The following is a 16,060-nucleotide window of genomic DNA, read 5'->3' as shown; positions in this document are numbered from 1 at the left end:
ATAGGCTTCCTGATGTGAAGGCCCTACCAGGAAACATCAAAATCCAAGAGAGGAGGAAATCTTTTTTATGTTTTAGTAGACAAAAATATGGATACTAAGCAATTAGGACTAGTCAGTTACCTTACTCAGAATTTTTACACTTAGGCCTCGTTTGGGAAGTGGCTATTTTAGTAGGCTATTTTAATTTTTAGCTATTTTAGTAGGCTAAAAATTTTGTGTTTGGGAAGATGATTGAATTTTTTTGTGATTGGATGTGATGTTTGTGAGAGAAAAAGTGAAATGATTATGGGTTTGATGTGATATTTTGTCTTATTAACTATTTTAGCCTATTTTGTCTTTTTGTGATTTTTAGCCTAAACTAGGCTATTTTTTTTCTTCCCAAACACCATGATCGAAAGATTTAAATTGAATCCTAAACTGTGTTCGGATCATGAACTTGAATATAGATTTAAAAAAGAAAAGGTGAGGGTGTTTTATCATAAAATTATGCATACTTAAAGCTAAATCAAAATTTAATAACGACAGTTCTACTACCATATATAGTAGTGATTTTTGAATTTTCTCCTCAAACTATTATACTTGTGTTATTTTATTCTTTGATTTATCAATTTGAACAATTATCCTATTAAATTATGGATATTAATTCATTTTACCCCAAATTCTCAATGAAGTTAATATTGTGTTTTTTTATGAAATATCACACTTGTCCCAAAAGGAAAGAAAATATGTCCATCCCAAATTTAACTTGCTCAACATTAGCAATGAGGCAAGCTTTGTATGTAGTATTTATTTTTATTTATTTATTTATTTATTTTTGAATTTAAGGTCCGACCTCCATTCACTTAAACCATTCTTTTAGGTCATTGAAATATATTTTTTGTAATGACTCGTCTCTACATAATGAGAGACAACTTTGAAGAATAAATCTGGGCTAGCAAGCACGTTTAAAGGGAAACATAACGGTTTCATTTCCATAATTCATTAACTCATTAAATCAGCTATCCAATTTCATATATTTTCCTATTTAAAACTTCAACTATCTCATAAATTTCAACCATTTGAGGGTGTGATTGATCTCCAGAAACAAAACCATGAATCAATCCTTTGGCTTCAATGCAGCTGCACCCTGGCTTCTTTATCAAATCATTGTGCTTCATACATCTCCGTATCTCTTCAACCTCAGCCCACCTTTCAACAATAGCTTGAACATTACTAAGCAAAGTATAATAACCGGCATTATCACGTTCCAACTCCAAGAGCCTTTGCGCTGCATATTCCCCAAGTTTGTGGTTGCCATAAACTCTAGAGGCTGCAAAGAGTGCACCCCAAATCCTACCATCTGGAAAAGTAACTAATTTCATAATTATAGCTAATGCCTCTTTGAGTTTCCCAGATCGACCTAACAGATCCACAATGCATGTGTAATGATTCAGATCAGGTTCAATACCAAAACTCCATTTCATGGAATAAAAGATTCCACAGCCTTCACTCAGAAGTCCGGAGTGGCTACAAGCAGATAATAAGCTTAAGAAGGTGACATTATTTGGCTCCACTCCTTCCTCCATCATCTGATAAAATAGTTTCAGTGCTTCAAAACCCATCCCATGGGCTCCACAACCCTCAATCATTGATGTCCATGTCACAAGATCTCTAACCACCATTTTATCAAAACAAATTTTCGCAGATGAAATGCTTCCACATCTGACATACATGTTTAAGATAGAGGTTTCTAAGGGAGTGTCATCTTCCTTGGAACAGAACCAATTCCTTATAAGGAAGGCATGTATTCCTTTACCCAATTTGAAGGCACCCATATGGGTATACATAACGACAAGGCTTCTTAAGATTTCAGCCACAGGTTCCAGGCCCGTATCTTGCATTTGACGGAACAAATCAGCAGCCTCGCCAAAATGCCCACCCTCAATAAGACCTGCAAACACAGCACTCCAAGTAATGTTGTTTTTATAGGGAATTTCTCTAAACATTTGGGTTGATCTCTCCAAGTCTCCACACTTACCGTATAAATCCAACAATGAAGTTTGCAAAACATGGTCATACAGCCCACTTTTAATTGCAATACCATGAAATTTTTCTCCTTGAAAAAGATTCCCATTCTTTGCATAAGCTGAAATAACTAAGGTCAATGTCTCAACGTTGGGCCTCAGTTCCCCCTGCATTTTGTTGAAGCACTTGGCAACTTCCATAACATCCTCTCTTGAGATGTATAAAGAAATCAAAATATTCCAAGAAACAACATCCCTTTTATAAATTTCACTGAAAAATATTTCTGCATCAGCAATACTATTAGTATACATTTTCAAAATTGAATTTTGCAGAGACCCATCAATCGGGAACCCTCTTTTTATCACATAACAATGCAATTGCCTCCCTTCAATCACACTTCCACGGGAACAACACAATTGCAACATGACCACCACCGTCACTGGACCAGGTTCCAATTCCAGTCTCATTTTGTGGAACAATTTGAAAGCACCAGTTGTATTTCCTTCATAAGCATAGCCCGAAATCATCGATGTCCAAGACACCAAATCCCTATGAGACATTTCCACAAACAGTCGACAAGCATAATCAATGTACCCACATTTCACATAGACATCAATCATTGTATTGCAGAAATATATATCTGATTGAAAACCCATTGTAATTGCCAAACAATGAACCATTCCTCCATACAGAATACTATTTTGAAGCAACAAAACCGCTCGGTTTAGTATCGGGAATGTGAAACTGTCATGTTCAACACCCAGGTTTCGCATTTGCCGATATAGCCTAAAAGCCGAATTGGAAACACGGCAATCAACATGGGCCTTGATAATTGAATTCCAGACAACAATATTGGGTTCTTGGACGACCCCAAAAACTGAAAGAGCACTGTCGAGGTCTTTGAATTGTGCATACAGAGATATAAGCTTTGAAGCGATTGACATGGGTTCGAAACTATTTGAAACTATAAGAGAAGCATGGAATTTTTTCAGAGTTTGCAGCTCTTTGCACAATTGTAGCATTGAAGAGGAAGATGATGACGATGATGAGGTCGGTGGTTTCAGTTGGTGACACTGGTTTTTCAAGTAATAGGTGTGTAGAAAAGTAGATTTATTGACTGAACAGTGGAGGGTTGAGAGATACGAGAAAGGAGAGAAGCGAAAACGCATAGATCCATGAAAAAGTGAACGAATGTCGAGAATGTAAAAGAGAGAGAGCAGAGAGCTCTTAAAGAGTGGCACAATAGTCCAGTAGAGTTGTAGAGAGCAAACTAAGACCACGTCCAATGGTCACCCACATTTGCCATCAAATTAAAATTTGATAAAAAAAAATTCTGTTTTTTGCTCTAACAATTTTATTAAATAGGTATCAAAATAAGGATTTTACTCTTTTTTTTTAATTAAACTAAGGATCATTGTGCCTTTCATCAAATCACTATTTATAGCCGTTGTTGGGTGTCCTCCGAATGTCCTTCCAAATGACCACCTCGAATCAAAAATTTGTGAAAAAATTATACTGACGAGCCATTCGCCCAGTCAACCTCACGGTCGACCACCTTAAGGCCAAAAAAGAAAAAATTACACTGGCGGGTCAACTAGCCAAACATCTGCCCAGTCAATGTTTTGATAAAACTCAAAAATCCTCCGTTAGAACACTTGATATCAAAAGAAGCTTTTACTCAAATTTTTACTCAAATTTAATAAAAAAATTGATACACTATTGAAAATGTTCTAAAGCGTGCCATAGCACGGGAAACAATGAGAAGTATCCTGTGGTTGGGGAATTCTACTTTGATTGGTGTATGTAATCAACAGTAAGAGCTAATGTTGTGTTTAGTTGAGAGATTTAAAAAAGAATTTGAAAAAAAATATATAGGTAAAATGTACATAAAATATGCTTATATTTTGACCTAATTTCACACACATTCTCTTTCTCTCTCTCTCTCTTTCTCTTTCTAAACTCCTCAAATCCCCAATCAAACATACACGGTGCTAAAAACAAATATACGATAGAAAAATAATATGATTTCATTGATGGGTATATATTCATGTGATCTTTCTAACTCATAAAATAATTTCTGGAAAACAAGGGTCTTGTTATATATTTATGTTATGTGTATTATGTATTTATTATATATTTCTAATAGAAATTATGATAATTTGTAATTGAGAAATAAAGCATGCGTTTGGTTCTCTTTTGGAATTCTAATCAAAAAATTTCAAAACTCATAATCAAACACACAATTCAAAAACATATCAAACTCAATTCAAAAATTATTTTCAGAACTCATAACCATACAAAAAACTCAATTCAAAACTTAAAACCAAACTCTTTTCAAAACTCTTTTTTTTAAAAAAAAAAATCAAAAAAATATTTTTTTTATCAAAAATGTTAGAGGCCCCAAAAATTCTACCAAAAGTTTTACCAAATGTCTTACATGGGTGTGGGACCCACATTAGGTCTATTTTAGGTCTATTTGGAGTCTCTAGCATTACTCTTTTTTTATTTTATTTTAAAAAGGGTTTTTTATTGATAAATCTATTTTAGAGTTGTTGTAACCCATTAGGTCCACAAAGGATTAATATAGCCTGATTAGTCTCATGTATTTATCTTTTTATTCCATTAGATCCTTTTTCCTCATTTTATTATTTTTAATGGACTATTATGCCCTTATATATATATTGTTGATATACATAACAGATATAGACGTTTTCTTGTTTTTTGTTCATTCTGTTTTGGTAGTTTGCTGTATTCAGGCTTTTCGTTCTAATTTTGACTTTGGTTGGATACATTTCAATTTTGCTAGCTCGTTTGAAGGCTGGTGTGTGCTAGGGTTTCATTGTTGTTGTTGTTGTTGTGGCTCATTCGAATAGTGTTCGGTTGTGACATTGTTTCGAGTATAACTAGTTCAAATCAGTCATTTTTGAGGTAGAGGACGAGTGTAGGATTTGATAATCAAGGTTAGTATCATTTTGATGTTGAATGCATGTTTAGTTTATGTTTTGATTTATGTGATGGATTGGATGTTATGGTGTTTGAAGTATGTAGATCGACTGCTCTATTGCTCTGTTTTATTATTATTATTATTATATGCATTTTGCGTGGCACTGTGATGAGGAGGTAATTTGGATTAAGTAAACAATGTGGATGTTCACATCTCATTGGTAATGATGATGGTGATACTTTGAGTTTGGATTTAACATTGTAAAATGTACATACAGGCATATACGTTGTGTATGAATGTATGTATGTTTGTTTTGTGTTATGTTTTGATGTATGTGGTAATACAAGTGCTTTTTTGATGAGTTTTTCTATACTTGCTTAATGTAGATGTTCACATCTTATTAATATGAGGTTAGTTTGCATGCATGTTGTGTACTGTGACCTCATTCTGGTAGTGTGATTTTGAACTTGTAAAATGTTTTATGTTGTGCAAGGATAGTAGTGGTAGTTTTCAATATGGATTTAGCAGTGGAACTGTACACATAGGCATTTAGTTTGCACAATGTGAATGTTCATGTAGTATGGATTACTGTATGTATTGTTGTTCGTATGGCTGTTGACTTTTGTTTTATTGTGTTTTTACAAGAGATGGATACCTTTATGATGTTGGAGTGCACATATGGTTGCAGTACAACTATAATAAATGTGGTTCGTGCATTGTGTTATTCGCGTTTGGTGGAGCATTTGTGTGAAAATGAGACGAGCTATCTGCTTGTTCTATTTCATTGTTCTGTCGACTATCTGGGATTAATAGGTGTGATTTGGACAATGACGAAGAATTTTAGAACATGTTATTGCTTGCCAAATCAATGGGGTTACACCATGTAGAGGTTGTCGTTGATTTGAAACATGATATTGGTCAGTCGAGTAGCTCTAGGTCGCTGCATGTGGGGGGTGAGGAAGAAATTGATGCACTCGAGAGATTTTTCCACCATAAGGAGAAGGTGTTGTTGTCAGCCCCTTGGGCAAATGGTATTGTCACACCCCCAAAATATAATACAAATAACCTAACTCATAAGAGAAATGAATATAATATAATTTGAATATTTTCATATATCAGAGTTCGTATTACAAAAGATATCACATGCATTATACATTCATAAATGTTCATCATGAATCTACAGCATGTAACACTAGCTAATAACGACAAAATAAATGCTCTATGGGCTTACACCTTTCCAAGACATGACTTGATTACAACAAAGGAGAGTCATAAGCTCTGTACATATAAAGCCCTACACTTGAATAAACATTTAGCATTTAAATAACAAAAGAGAGCTTCAAGCTCCTAGGTCCTCCCAAGCTATGTCCTGGGAGGAAGCATGTCACATGTACCTAAAAATGATTTCCCAAGTAGGGTGAGCCAAAGCCCAGTAGAGACAATCTATCACAATATATGAGGTTTAACTAAAATATAGGTGTCAGATATATTCAATATTTATGACAAATGCACATTCATCACATGATCACACGATACCTACATTCACATCTAGATCTATTCCCATTTATCCATTACGAATTAGTTCATTTCATTTCAACTCAAACACCATGTTTATAATTTTCTGAATAACCCAACTGAGACTACAACTTAGTGGTTTTCAATTAACATAACTATCATATAAACACTTCAATCTTGGCATTTTACAAAAATTTCATCCCCGGGATCAGCACCCATGTATACATAAGATTTTCGGACTTTCACCCTGGACACTCTGGCCAACTTAATTTCAATGGAATCCATCCCCTATCTCCTCTCAAACAATGGAGTACATCCCCTTTTCTCCTCCCAAGTAATTATACATATATAATGTATCTTAAACATCGTCATATTCAATGACTATCAACAATGCATATTCAATGCATTATCATATTGTCATATTCAATGACATAATTTTTATGATTAGTTTCAATTCACCTAATCTTCATGCAATTTCTACAACAATCATAACTATCCTCCACTGATAGCCCAATACAGTTATTTCTAAACAGATATACAATCTTTATAATAGATAATTTATCAAATTTCCATATGTGAGTGATTTAACAAATCCAACTACACCATTCATTCATACATCCTCCCAATTTCACATTTCCCATACCAATTTCATTATTTATACAAAATAAATTATTCCAAACATTGTAGAGCAAAACTCTCAATTTTTCAAATATTTATCCAAAGGTCAAAATCATCTATTTTAACACAAAACAACCTCACATCCAAACCCCATGATCAATTACATAACACCACATAGAAACCCCTCTTTCTAAATCATGAACCCAAATCCTAGGTTTTCTCCAAACACCCCAAATCTCACCATATATACATGACAACAAATAACTAGGTTAAAACTCATAACAAAGTGTAAAATATCCCTACCTCAAGTGTAGAAGTCCAAAGGAGAAATGGTGGAACTCCAAACGTGACAAAATCAAACTCTATTTGGATGAAATGGTAGCTCTTGAGATGCTCCAACTCTTTATCAAATGGTGTAGGGTAGAGAGACCCTTAGATCCTAGGAGATTTGTAAAGAGAAGTCAGTTTTTAGAGAGAGGAAGAGTTGATCTAGGGTTTTTGAGTGAAAAGATACAAAAATTCTATGTAAAAATGAACTAATGCGATCTGATATACGCGAGGCTCGCTCCAGCAAAAGAGTTGCTGCTTGAGCGACCAGACACAATTTGTGACCTCGCTCGAACGCAAGAAACGTCGCTTGAGCACAGAATGCATACCTTCAGAAGTTCTACAAACGCACACCATCACTTGAGCGCAAGAAGCCTCACTCGAGCGAAGAACACTACCCTCCCTGAATCTCTGTAGTTCTACAAAACTGCTAGGAGTTCACAAAGCTCGCTCGCTCGAGCGAAGAAGCCAAAATCTGGGCAACAGCATTTTAGACCAACTAGCAACCAACCTGTCCAAACATACCCAAGACATTCCAATACTCAAATAAGAAAGGAAAAAGAGGGAAAGAAACATGAATAACAATATTAAGTCACAAAATTTGAGTCCGGAATACAATAAAGGTCGAGTCAAAACAGGAATCGCTATAGGTATTACGCATGTAGGACAATGGTTTGTTGGAGGTGCACAAGAATTTCGTGATGTTTTATATAAGTATGCAATCCAATGCGGGTTTTAGTTTATGTATGTCAAGAACGAGACAATAAGGGTTACTGCGGTATGTACGATGTGTGAAAAGAGAGGCTGCTTGTGGTCTATACATTGTAGAGCACAATGAGCAAATCGTTTTTTCTACATCAAGAGGTTTAGTGATGTGCATAGTTGTGGTACGGATGTCCGAACATCGAAGAATCTGAGAGTTATTTCTGATTTGGTGTCAAATAATATATTTGAAATTGTGAGAGACAAGCCTTTGATTCGGCCGTGTGAGGTGGTGACTATTTTGAAGAGGGATTTTGGGCTAGATGTAAGTTACCACGTAGTATGGTTGGGCATGAAGAAAAAAAAAGGCTATTATTCATAGAGATCACTCATTATCGTTTGACTAGCTGCGGTGGTATTCGGATGCTGTGATGCGTTATAATCCGGGGAGTTAAGTCAATATTGATTGTGACACGACTAGTCAATAGTTTTGTCATTTCTTTGTATCATTCGTTGCATGTATTTCTAGATACAACTCTTGTCAGCCTTTATTATTCCTAGATAGAACATTCCTCAAAGAAAAGTACAAAGGTCAGCTACTTATGGCAACAGCGAAAAATGAAAACAATGGTTAGGACTTTTTTTAGCTGTGTATCTATGTAAATATTCACATTGAGTGGCACAATGTAGATATATGAGTGACCATTACATTGAGTGGCACAATGTGGATATACTTTTTTTAGCTGTGTATCTATGTAAATATTCACATTGAGTGGCATAATGTGGATATATGACTGACCATTACACAGTGTGAACATTCACATGACCTGGTTGCTTTATAGTGTTTTTGTAAACTACTTGTGTTAATATTCACATTGGAATATTGTGATCAGTTGTTTAATGGTGTTGTGTTGTAGGTCTATTCCATGTTACATTTGCAATTGTTGATTCAGAGACCACGACCAATTGGTCGTGGTTCTTGCACGAACTTGGGAAGGTTATTGATGGTAAGCGACATATTACTTTTATTTCAGATCGTAATCTTGGTCTGTTAGAAGCGATACCAAAGGCGTTTCTATCGGCTCACCACAGTTATTGCTTACAACAATTTAAGAACAATTTAAGAGACCGGATGAAAGGAATTGATAATGGATTTAGGGATCACCTAGTTAGTAGTTTAGGTGACCGTGCTTACAAGCCAACTGTGGTAGGGTTCCATGAAAAGCTTGAGAAATTAAAAGAGGAGGGTAAGCAACGAGCACAAAATTTTTTCAAGGAGTTGGCACATGAGCACTGGGCGAATTCATACTTTAGGTAAGAGTAGTTTCCTAATGTATTCCATTTGTCAAGTTTAAAATGGTAGCAATATGAATTTTCAGGTATGTTTTATGGCGATGTGAAATTTCATATTTAGTTTCGAAGAAATTAAATTCAGTATTGTACAATGTTTATGATGTTGTGCAGGGGCATGCATTATGGAGAGATGACATACAATGCGGCAGAGTCGTTTAATAATTGGATTAAAGAAGCACACAATGTTCATATCACTCAGATGGTGGACACAATTCGTACTCAGTTGATACGGCAAATGTCTACACGATGTGACCAAGAAAACAAGTGAAATGAGCTTATTTGTCCTATATTCGAAAAAATACTTCGTGATTCGTTCAACGATAGCAGGTCTTGGCAAGTTGGCAAAGCCAATGAGGATGTGTTTGAAGTTCATTCGATACCATCTGTTTAAGTTGATATTGCAAGGCTTACGTGTTCTTACTTCAAATGGCAAATCAATGGATTCTCATGTGACCATGTTGTTATTGCTCTTCAGAAGAGCCGTTACAATCTCAATGATTGTGTGGAACATTACTTTCATGTAGAAACGTATCATGCTGCCTATTCGGGTGCTATTTTCCTTATACCATCAGTGGAAAAGCCGCCTTTTGATCCCACGGACTTCACTATATACCCACCAATTGTGAAAAGACCACTCGGTAAGCCAAAAAAGAATAGAATCCCATCAAGGGGTGAGAAACTGAAGCAAATAAGGTGCGAGAGATGTGATAAGTTGGGAAGCTATAATCGGAAATCATGCAAGGAGTCGATATAGGATGTACATTTTTCATTTCAACATTGTGTTTTACATGGGATTCTTATATTAATTTTTTAAATAAGATTTTGTTGTGTTGACAAACATTATGTTATAATAAGATTACATTGCGTTGACAAACATAATAATGCTTTGGAAAACTTAGTATTTTATTTGTGTTTTTTCTTTTTCTTTTTGGGTACCAAACTGATATTTTGTTGATGTTTTAATGATGAATATATGATGTGAACATTCACACTCGTGTAAAACAATTATATTATGTGAATACTTGCACATGGGTTGAACTTTTTACATTGTTATTGTCAATGTTAACATGAATATAAACTATGATGTGAACTTTCACATGCATACAAATTGATATGGTGTAAACATTCACAACTATTATGAATAAGAACAAATGTGAACATTCACACTTGTGTATGTTATTCGTAATGATGTCATGTAGACAATGTGAACATTCCTGTAGAAAATATGCGTATTATAGAACAATCTAGTTCAAACAATTGCATAAATTAACATAACAACACCAAAGGTAGATCAAAATGCACAAGTGGCTTTTTTCCATTAATAGATGTCGTATCGTTGATTTACAATCAATTGTCGTTTATTAAAATGTCAAAGCAATTGATATTAACATTCACATTGAGTGTTGGTTAGTTTATAGGTGGACAACCCGCACCTATAGGTTTTAATGACGCTCTGTTTTCTTATGATTCAAAAAACTGTGTACTAATAAGTCTAGTAGTCCACACCATTCAAAACTAGTGAGGCTGCCAACAATTTCTTCATAGTATATGTGCGCCAGCATGATATAACATACTGCAGGCCCATAGTCTACCCTGTAAATGCAAAATGGTTATGATTAGTACTTGGCATGTATGTTTACATAATGGTTATGAAGGATTTGTACGAAATATAGTCAGGCTTACGAGGTGTCGCCTTGCTGAGGATAGACATCAACTGATATGATTGGTTGTGATGGATCTTGGCCTGCGAACTTAGTCCATAGCGGTGATGACTCGTCAATAACGCGCACAATGTTCTCGATGTACTCCCTCTATGTAGGGAATTTCACATTAGGCACCAACGAACATATGTGTGTGTACATTTATTTTGGAATTTAACACATGACAATTCATATTTGTATACAATAAAAGCCACTTATAACTTCCCGTGCTTGGTCGACATGCAAATCATATATGTCGGGCCTTGGTTGCAATGAAAATTGTCTTTAGCGTCATATACAATGATCGTCCAGTGGAATCATGGTGCAATGGGAATAGTATCTCTCTCCTTGGTAGTTTTTCACATATGCATAAATGTGTTTACTTCTTTTGCGATGAGGGTACTCTCGTATCATTTTCTGCACACATTAGACAAATAATTAATGGACTGTGAAGTTTCACATTCACATTAGCAAAAATGGAATGTTAGATTTTACTAAACATATGCTCGTGAAGATGAATGAGGCTTCATCTGAAGTTGGGTTGTCCACCTCTTGTTGTTCGTGTAATAGTTCGGCATATGCATCTATCAGCTGCACAAACATAAGGTCGTATTATATTATTTGTGATGGGTGAACAATGTGTGTCTGTGGGTGTGTGTGTATGTCTGTGTATGTGTATGTGTATGTGTTTGTGTGTGTCTGTGTGTATATACATGAACAGTGAATCGCCTTGGTAATAGCATACATTGTTGTGTATCGATTCCTCCTTGATAAGGTACACGATGTCATCAAAATACACATATGTAGACTTCGAGTCTCCTTTCCACACAAGCAACTTGTGCATTTTAAGTAAACCAATGTGAATATCAACACTGCACATTAGGGGTGCTCGCAGATCGGTTTTGTGCGGTTGGCAGTTTAGTTTTGACCCGCCCGCATCTATGCGGTTTGGGAAAAAGTCAACCCGCAACCGCCCGCAGTGTGGTTTGCGATTTGTGTGGATAGGGTTTGCAAATGTGCGGGCGGTTGTAGGCGGTTTGCGGTTTACACTTTTTTCTTTAAAAATTAATTTTTGAGTTTTTTTTTTTCCCATCGAATTTAGGCATCAGATTCATTTTATATATTTGTGATCATTTGACAACAATTTTCTGATGAGTTTACAAATAAAAATTGAATATCAATGCATTAAATGAAAGTACCCAAAACAAAAAAACGCTACACTAGCATTTTTGCCATGAAAAAATGTATATCAATGCATTAAAAAATGTATATCAATGCATTAAAGGTTGTACTCAATTAGAATTGCTAGTTTGGTAATCAATAATCAAACTAAAAGCTCCATTGACCACCTGAAGGAAAATTTTATTAGGAAAAAGTGGATGAGTCACCAATGAAAATCATAAAAGACACCAAGTTTAGGACTTGATAATTCTACGACATTAAAAAAGTTGAGAAATACTTAAAAATAAGGATCCTAGTGTCATAGAGAACATAATGGTGCTCCTGTTAAAGTTACAAAGTTGGTATATAAAAAAAATAAATAATAATAATAATAATTAAAGTGCGGGCGGTTTTTGCAGGTTGCGAGTTTAACCCACGACCCGCCCGCAACCCGCAAATTTGTCATATTTCAAACCGCATCCGCCCGCATTGGGCTTGTGAAACTGCCCATTTATATGTGGGTTGGGCGGTTTGAGCGGTTTGGATAAACCGTTGCCCACCCCTATTGCACATAATTGAACAAATCAAATCAATAAGCACAGTGGTGAATATTCACAATTATGGAATGTGAATGTTCTCATTAGGTGTTTGTACAGTCACTTACTCATCGCCTCCACTCTTTTGTAAAGCCTAGACCCTTTGCTTGTTGTGTTTGGACATCATGCTTCAGACTTTGAACTTATTGGTCAAGGTCAATAATTTTTTTGGGTGCTTTGCCGATGGGTGTTTGTCCACATCTTCAACTATGTGAACTGTATGGGGCTGGTTTGGACCTCGATCATGCTCTTTTTTTGGCCAGGTAATTTTGGGTACTGGAAGTCAGGCAAGCGGTGCTCTTTTCAATCTTTCTCCTTGATACGCTTCACCCTAAAAGGTGGGCTGAGATTTTGTTGCATTGGGGCGGGGTGTTTCCTTCTGCGCCTCGGCCTGTGTGACAATGTGGACTAACTGATCATCATAAAGGTCCTGAAGAACTGTTTTCTCACATTCTAAGTCGATGACAAGCTGTGTTAAGCGCTTAATTTCTGTATCCTTCTGCTCCATCCACTTTTTTATTTCACTATTCATGTTGGGTAGGTTTGACTGGCTAAACAGTTTATCTTCAAGATCAGCTATCACTCTTGCCCTTAACTCCCATGAGAATTGAAGGTGTTTGTATTTTGCTTCCCGATGCCTTATGATGCCCCAAGCCTTCCGATTTTCTTTGATAAGCATATCGATAATGTCGAGTGGCTTGTGCTTGCTCTGACAATAGCTCTTTCATCATGTGGGGTGCTAAAGGGAATGTGAATGTCCTCATTACTGTCATTTAGGTCAACTCCATCCCCGAGAAATTCAGAGTTGCTGCCACTATGTTGTTCTTTCTTGATGTTAGAGAGGTCAGGAGATGTGGTGGCTGGTTCATGACATTCGGGGCTCCACCTTCAATGTTGTACGCCTGAACTTTTGGAATTTTGTTAGGGTTGTGAAAAGTTCGCCAACATTAACCTGAAATGAAAAAGTTATGTTAGTTAACGCACATATTTGGGTGGTGTCATAATGTGAATATTTTGATCAACAGTTGAAGGTCATACCTTATTAAAACCAATATCAGCCAAAGAGGTGGATTTCATCTTCTTCTATAAAGCAATCAAATCCCACTTGACACAACGAGGAATAACATTGGGCTTGTGAGGATGGAGGATGGTTGTGTGTTCACACAACCAGTACTTTAACAAAACAACAAAGACATATGTTATTTAGCCTTTGTAGAGCAATATCAACAGATGTGAACATTCACAACAGTGGCACAGTTGTGAACATTTACAATAGCATAGCATAAATGAATATGAACATTCACATCAGTGGTACAAATGTGAACATTCACAATAGTAAAGCATAAGTGCATATGAACATTCACATTATTGGTACAAATGTGAATGTTCACAATTGGCAAAGATGAACAACACTCAAGGACATGTGAATGTTATTATTTGAGAACACGGGGTACTTACCATCAATAATATGGCACAGTTAATGACTTTTGTCGGCTTTTTGTCATTTTGGGAAATGGAGGATATCAACTTTGTTCTAATTTGCTTGGCCTAATCATATTCTTGCATGCTTTCCAATGGGACCATATGTACGTAGTAGCCCCATCCTATTGTCTCGCCGCTTGTTGAGAAAAGAAAGTTTCTAGCAAGCATACATACAGACTAGTCGAGCGACTTCTTTATTGTCATCTTTCTTTTTTCCTTTCAATGACTCGGTCAAAAGGGTACATATCCATCTTGAAGTCAACCGGCTAACATTTTTGCACGTTTTGTTTATAATGTCAATCTTTGGTTTCGCACCATATGATATGTCCATTGGTATGGTGCCACAGTCCACACCAAAAATCAGCTTAATGTCGTTGTCGTGTATGTTCATCTTCTTCTCTCCAATGTAGAAGGCATCTTTTGAAGCCTTATACATTTGTAGGACATGCACAACAACATCATCGTACTTCATGCATTTGTCAAGGTCGATCTCACTGTTTCTCAATGCATCTAATAAATGCCAAAAAGGTGTTTGCCGTAGGCAGCCAAGCTATGCTTGTGTGAATTTGGTGCTTTTCATTAATTTCACTAGTCCGGTCATGTTAGATCTGTAGTTGACACACCGCATGTCAACATTGCTGCTAGTATTTGCATGTGGGCTTTCTTCCTTGACATGGTACTCATCTTTTTTCTCTTTAAGGTTTTCTTCTGTGCAATATTTGCAAAACAGAGCATAAAAAAAAATTAAGACAAGGCTCATGTGATTAGCATAGTGGCACAGATGTGAACATTCAAGGCATTGCCATAGATGTGAATGTTCACAGTTGTGTGCAAGGGTGTGAATGTCCACAGTTGTGTGCATGAATGTGAATATCTGCATCTGTACATGGATGTAAATGTTCACTGTGTCAACACAAACACAATGTGCATAATGTGTGTGTGTGTGTGTGTGTGTGTGTGTGTGTGTGTGTAAAATCAATGTATGTTTATACAACCATGAACAATATTCAAGAACATGTGGATGTTAACCCAAACATATAAAAGGATGTTGTGAACATTTGCAATTCTAATTTGTATGACAATGCACATACTTACTACAATCATGTAATGCCAATTTTATAATACAACCTTAAAATTGAAATACAATTTCAAATATGGGATAACAAAAGTGATATATTTCTTCTAAACACAGTGGTGAATGTTCACAAAGTGCCTAATTAATTTACACATGTAATGATGTTCATAACATAATTATATATCACAACAACATCTGACACAAGGAATTTTCATGTGAATGTTCACTACGGTTAATAACAACAATTTGATAGAGGGGGGAAGGATAGTGTAAATATTCACATAGACCATATTTCATGCCACTTTCATGGAAAATAATCAAAAATTGAAGGTTCAAATTATTGGATCACCATTATCAATCAACAATACCAACAAGGCAAACATTCACAAAAGGAGAAAAAAATAACTACAATATTACAAAATAATGATTAGCCAAATATTTTCAATCCATGTCAATCTTCATAGCTTTTAACAACAACAACAATAATATCTTAAATAATTTGATTGCCCAAACATTTTCAATCCATGTAAATGTTTACAGCTTTCAACAACAACAAAAATAACATCTGAAACAATTTGATTGG

General features: G+C 35.7%; 1 protein-coding gene across 1 annotated transcript; it reads right to left on the bottom strand.

The window, feature by feature from the left end:
- Positions 1–943: 943 nt before the first annotated feature.
- Positions 944–3,285, bottom strand: LOC114275409 (pentatricopeptide repeat-containing protein At4g35130, chloroplastic-like). Its single transcript, XM_082898441.1, has one exon. It carries the CDS (start codon positions 3,171–3,173, stop codon positions 999–1,001), a length of 2,175 nt encoding a protein of 724 aa, XP_082754567.1. The 5' UTR covers positions 3,174–3,285; the 3' UTR covers positions 944–998.
- Positions 3,286–16,060: the final 12,775 nt, after the last annotated feature.

The sequence above is a fragment of the Camellia sinensis genome, chromosome 12 (assembly GCF_055761805.1).
Source record: "Camellia sinensis isolate YWXY chromosome 12, ASM5576180v1, whole genome shotgun sequence".
Classification (NCBI taxonomy): domain Eukaryota; kingdom Viridiplantae; phylum Streptophyta; class Magnoliopsida; order Ericales; family Theaceae; genus Camellia; species Camellia sinensis.
Note: the sequence above shows the minus strand (reverse complement) of the source record. Positions and strands in the feature narration are given on the sequence as shown.

Excerpts from the sequence above, each read along its gene's own strand:
- LOC114275409 (XM_082898441.1), bottom strand. The coding sequence starts at position 3,173 with ATGCGTTTTCGCTTCTCTCCTTTCTCGTATCTCTCAACCCTCCACTGT.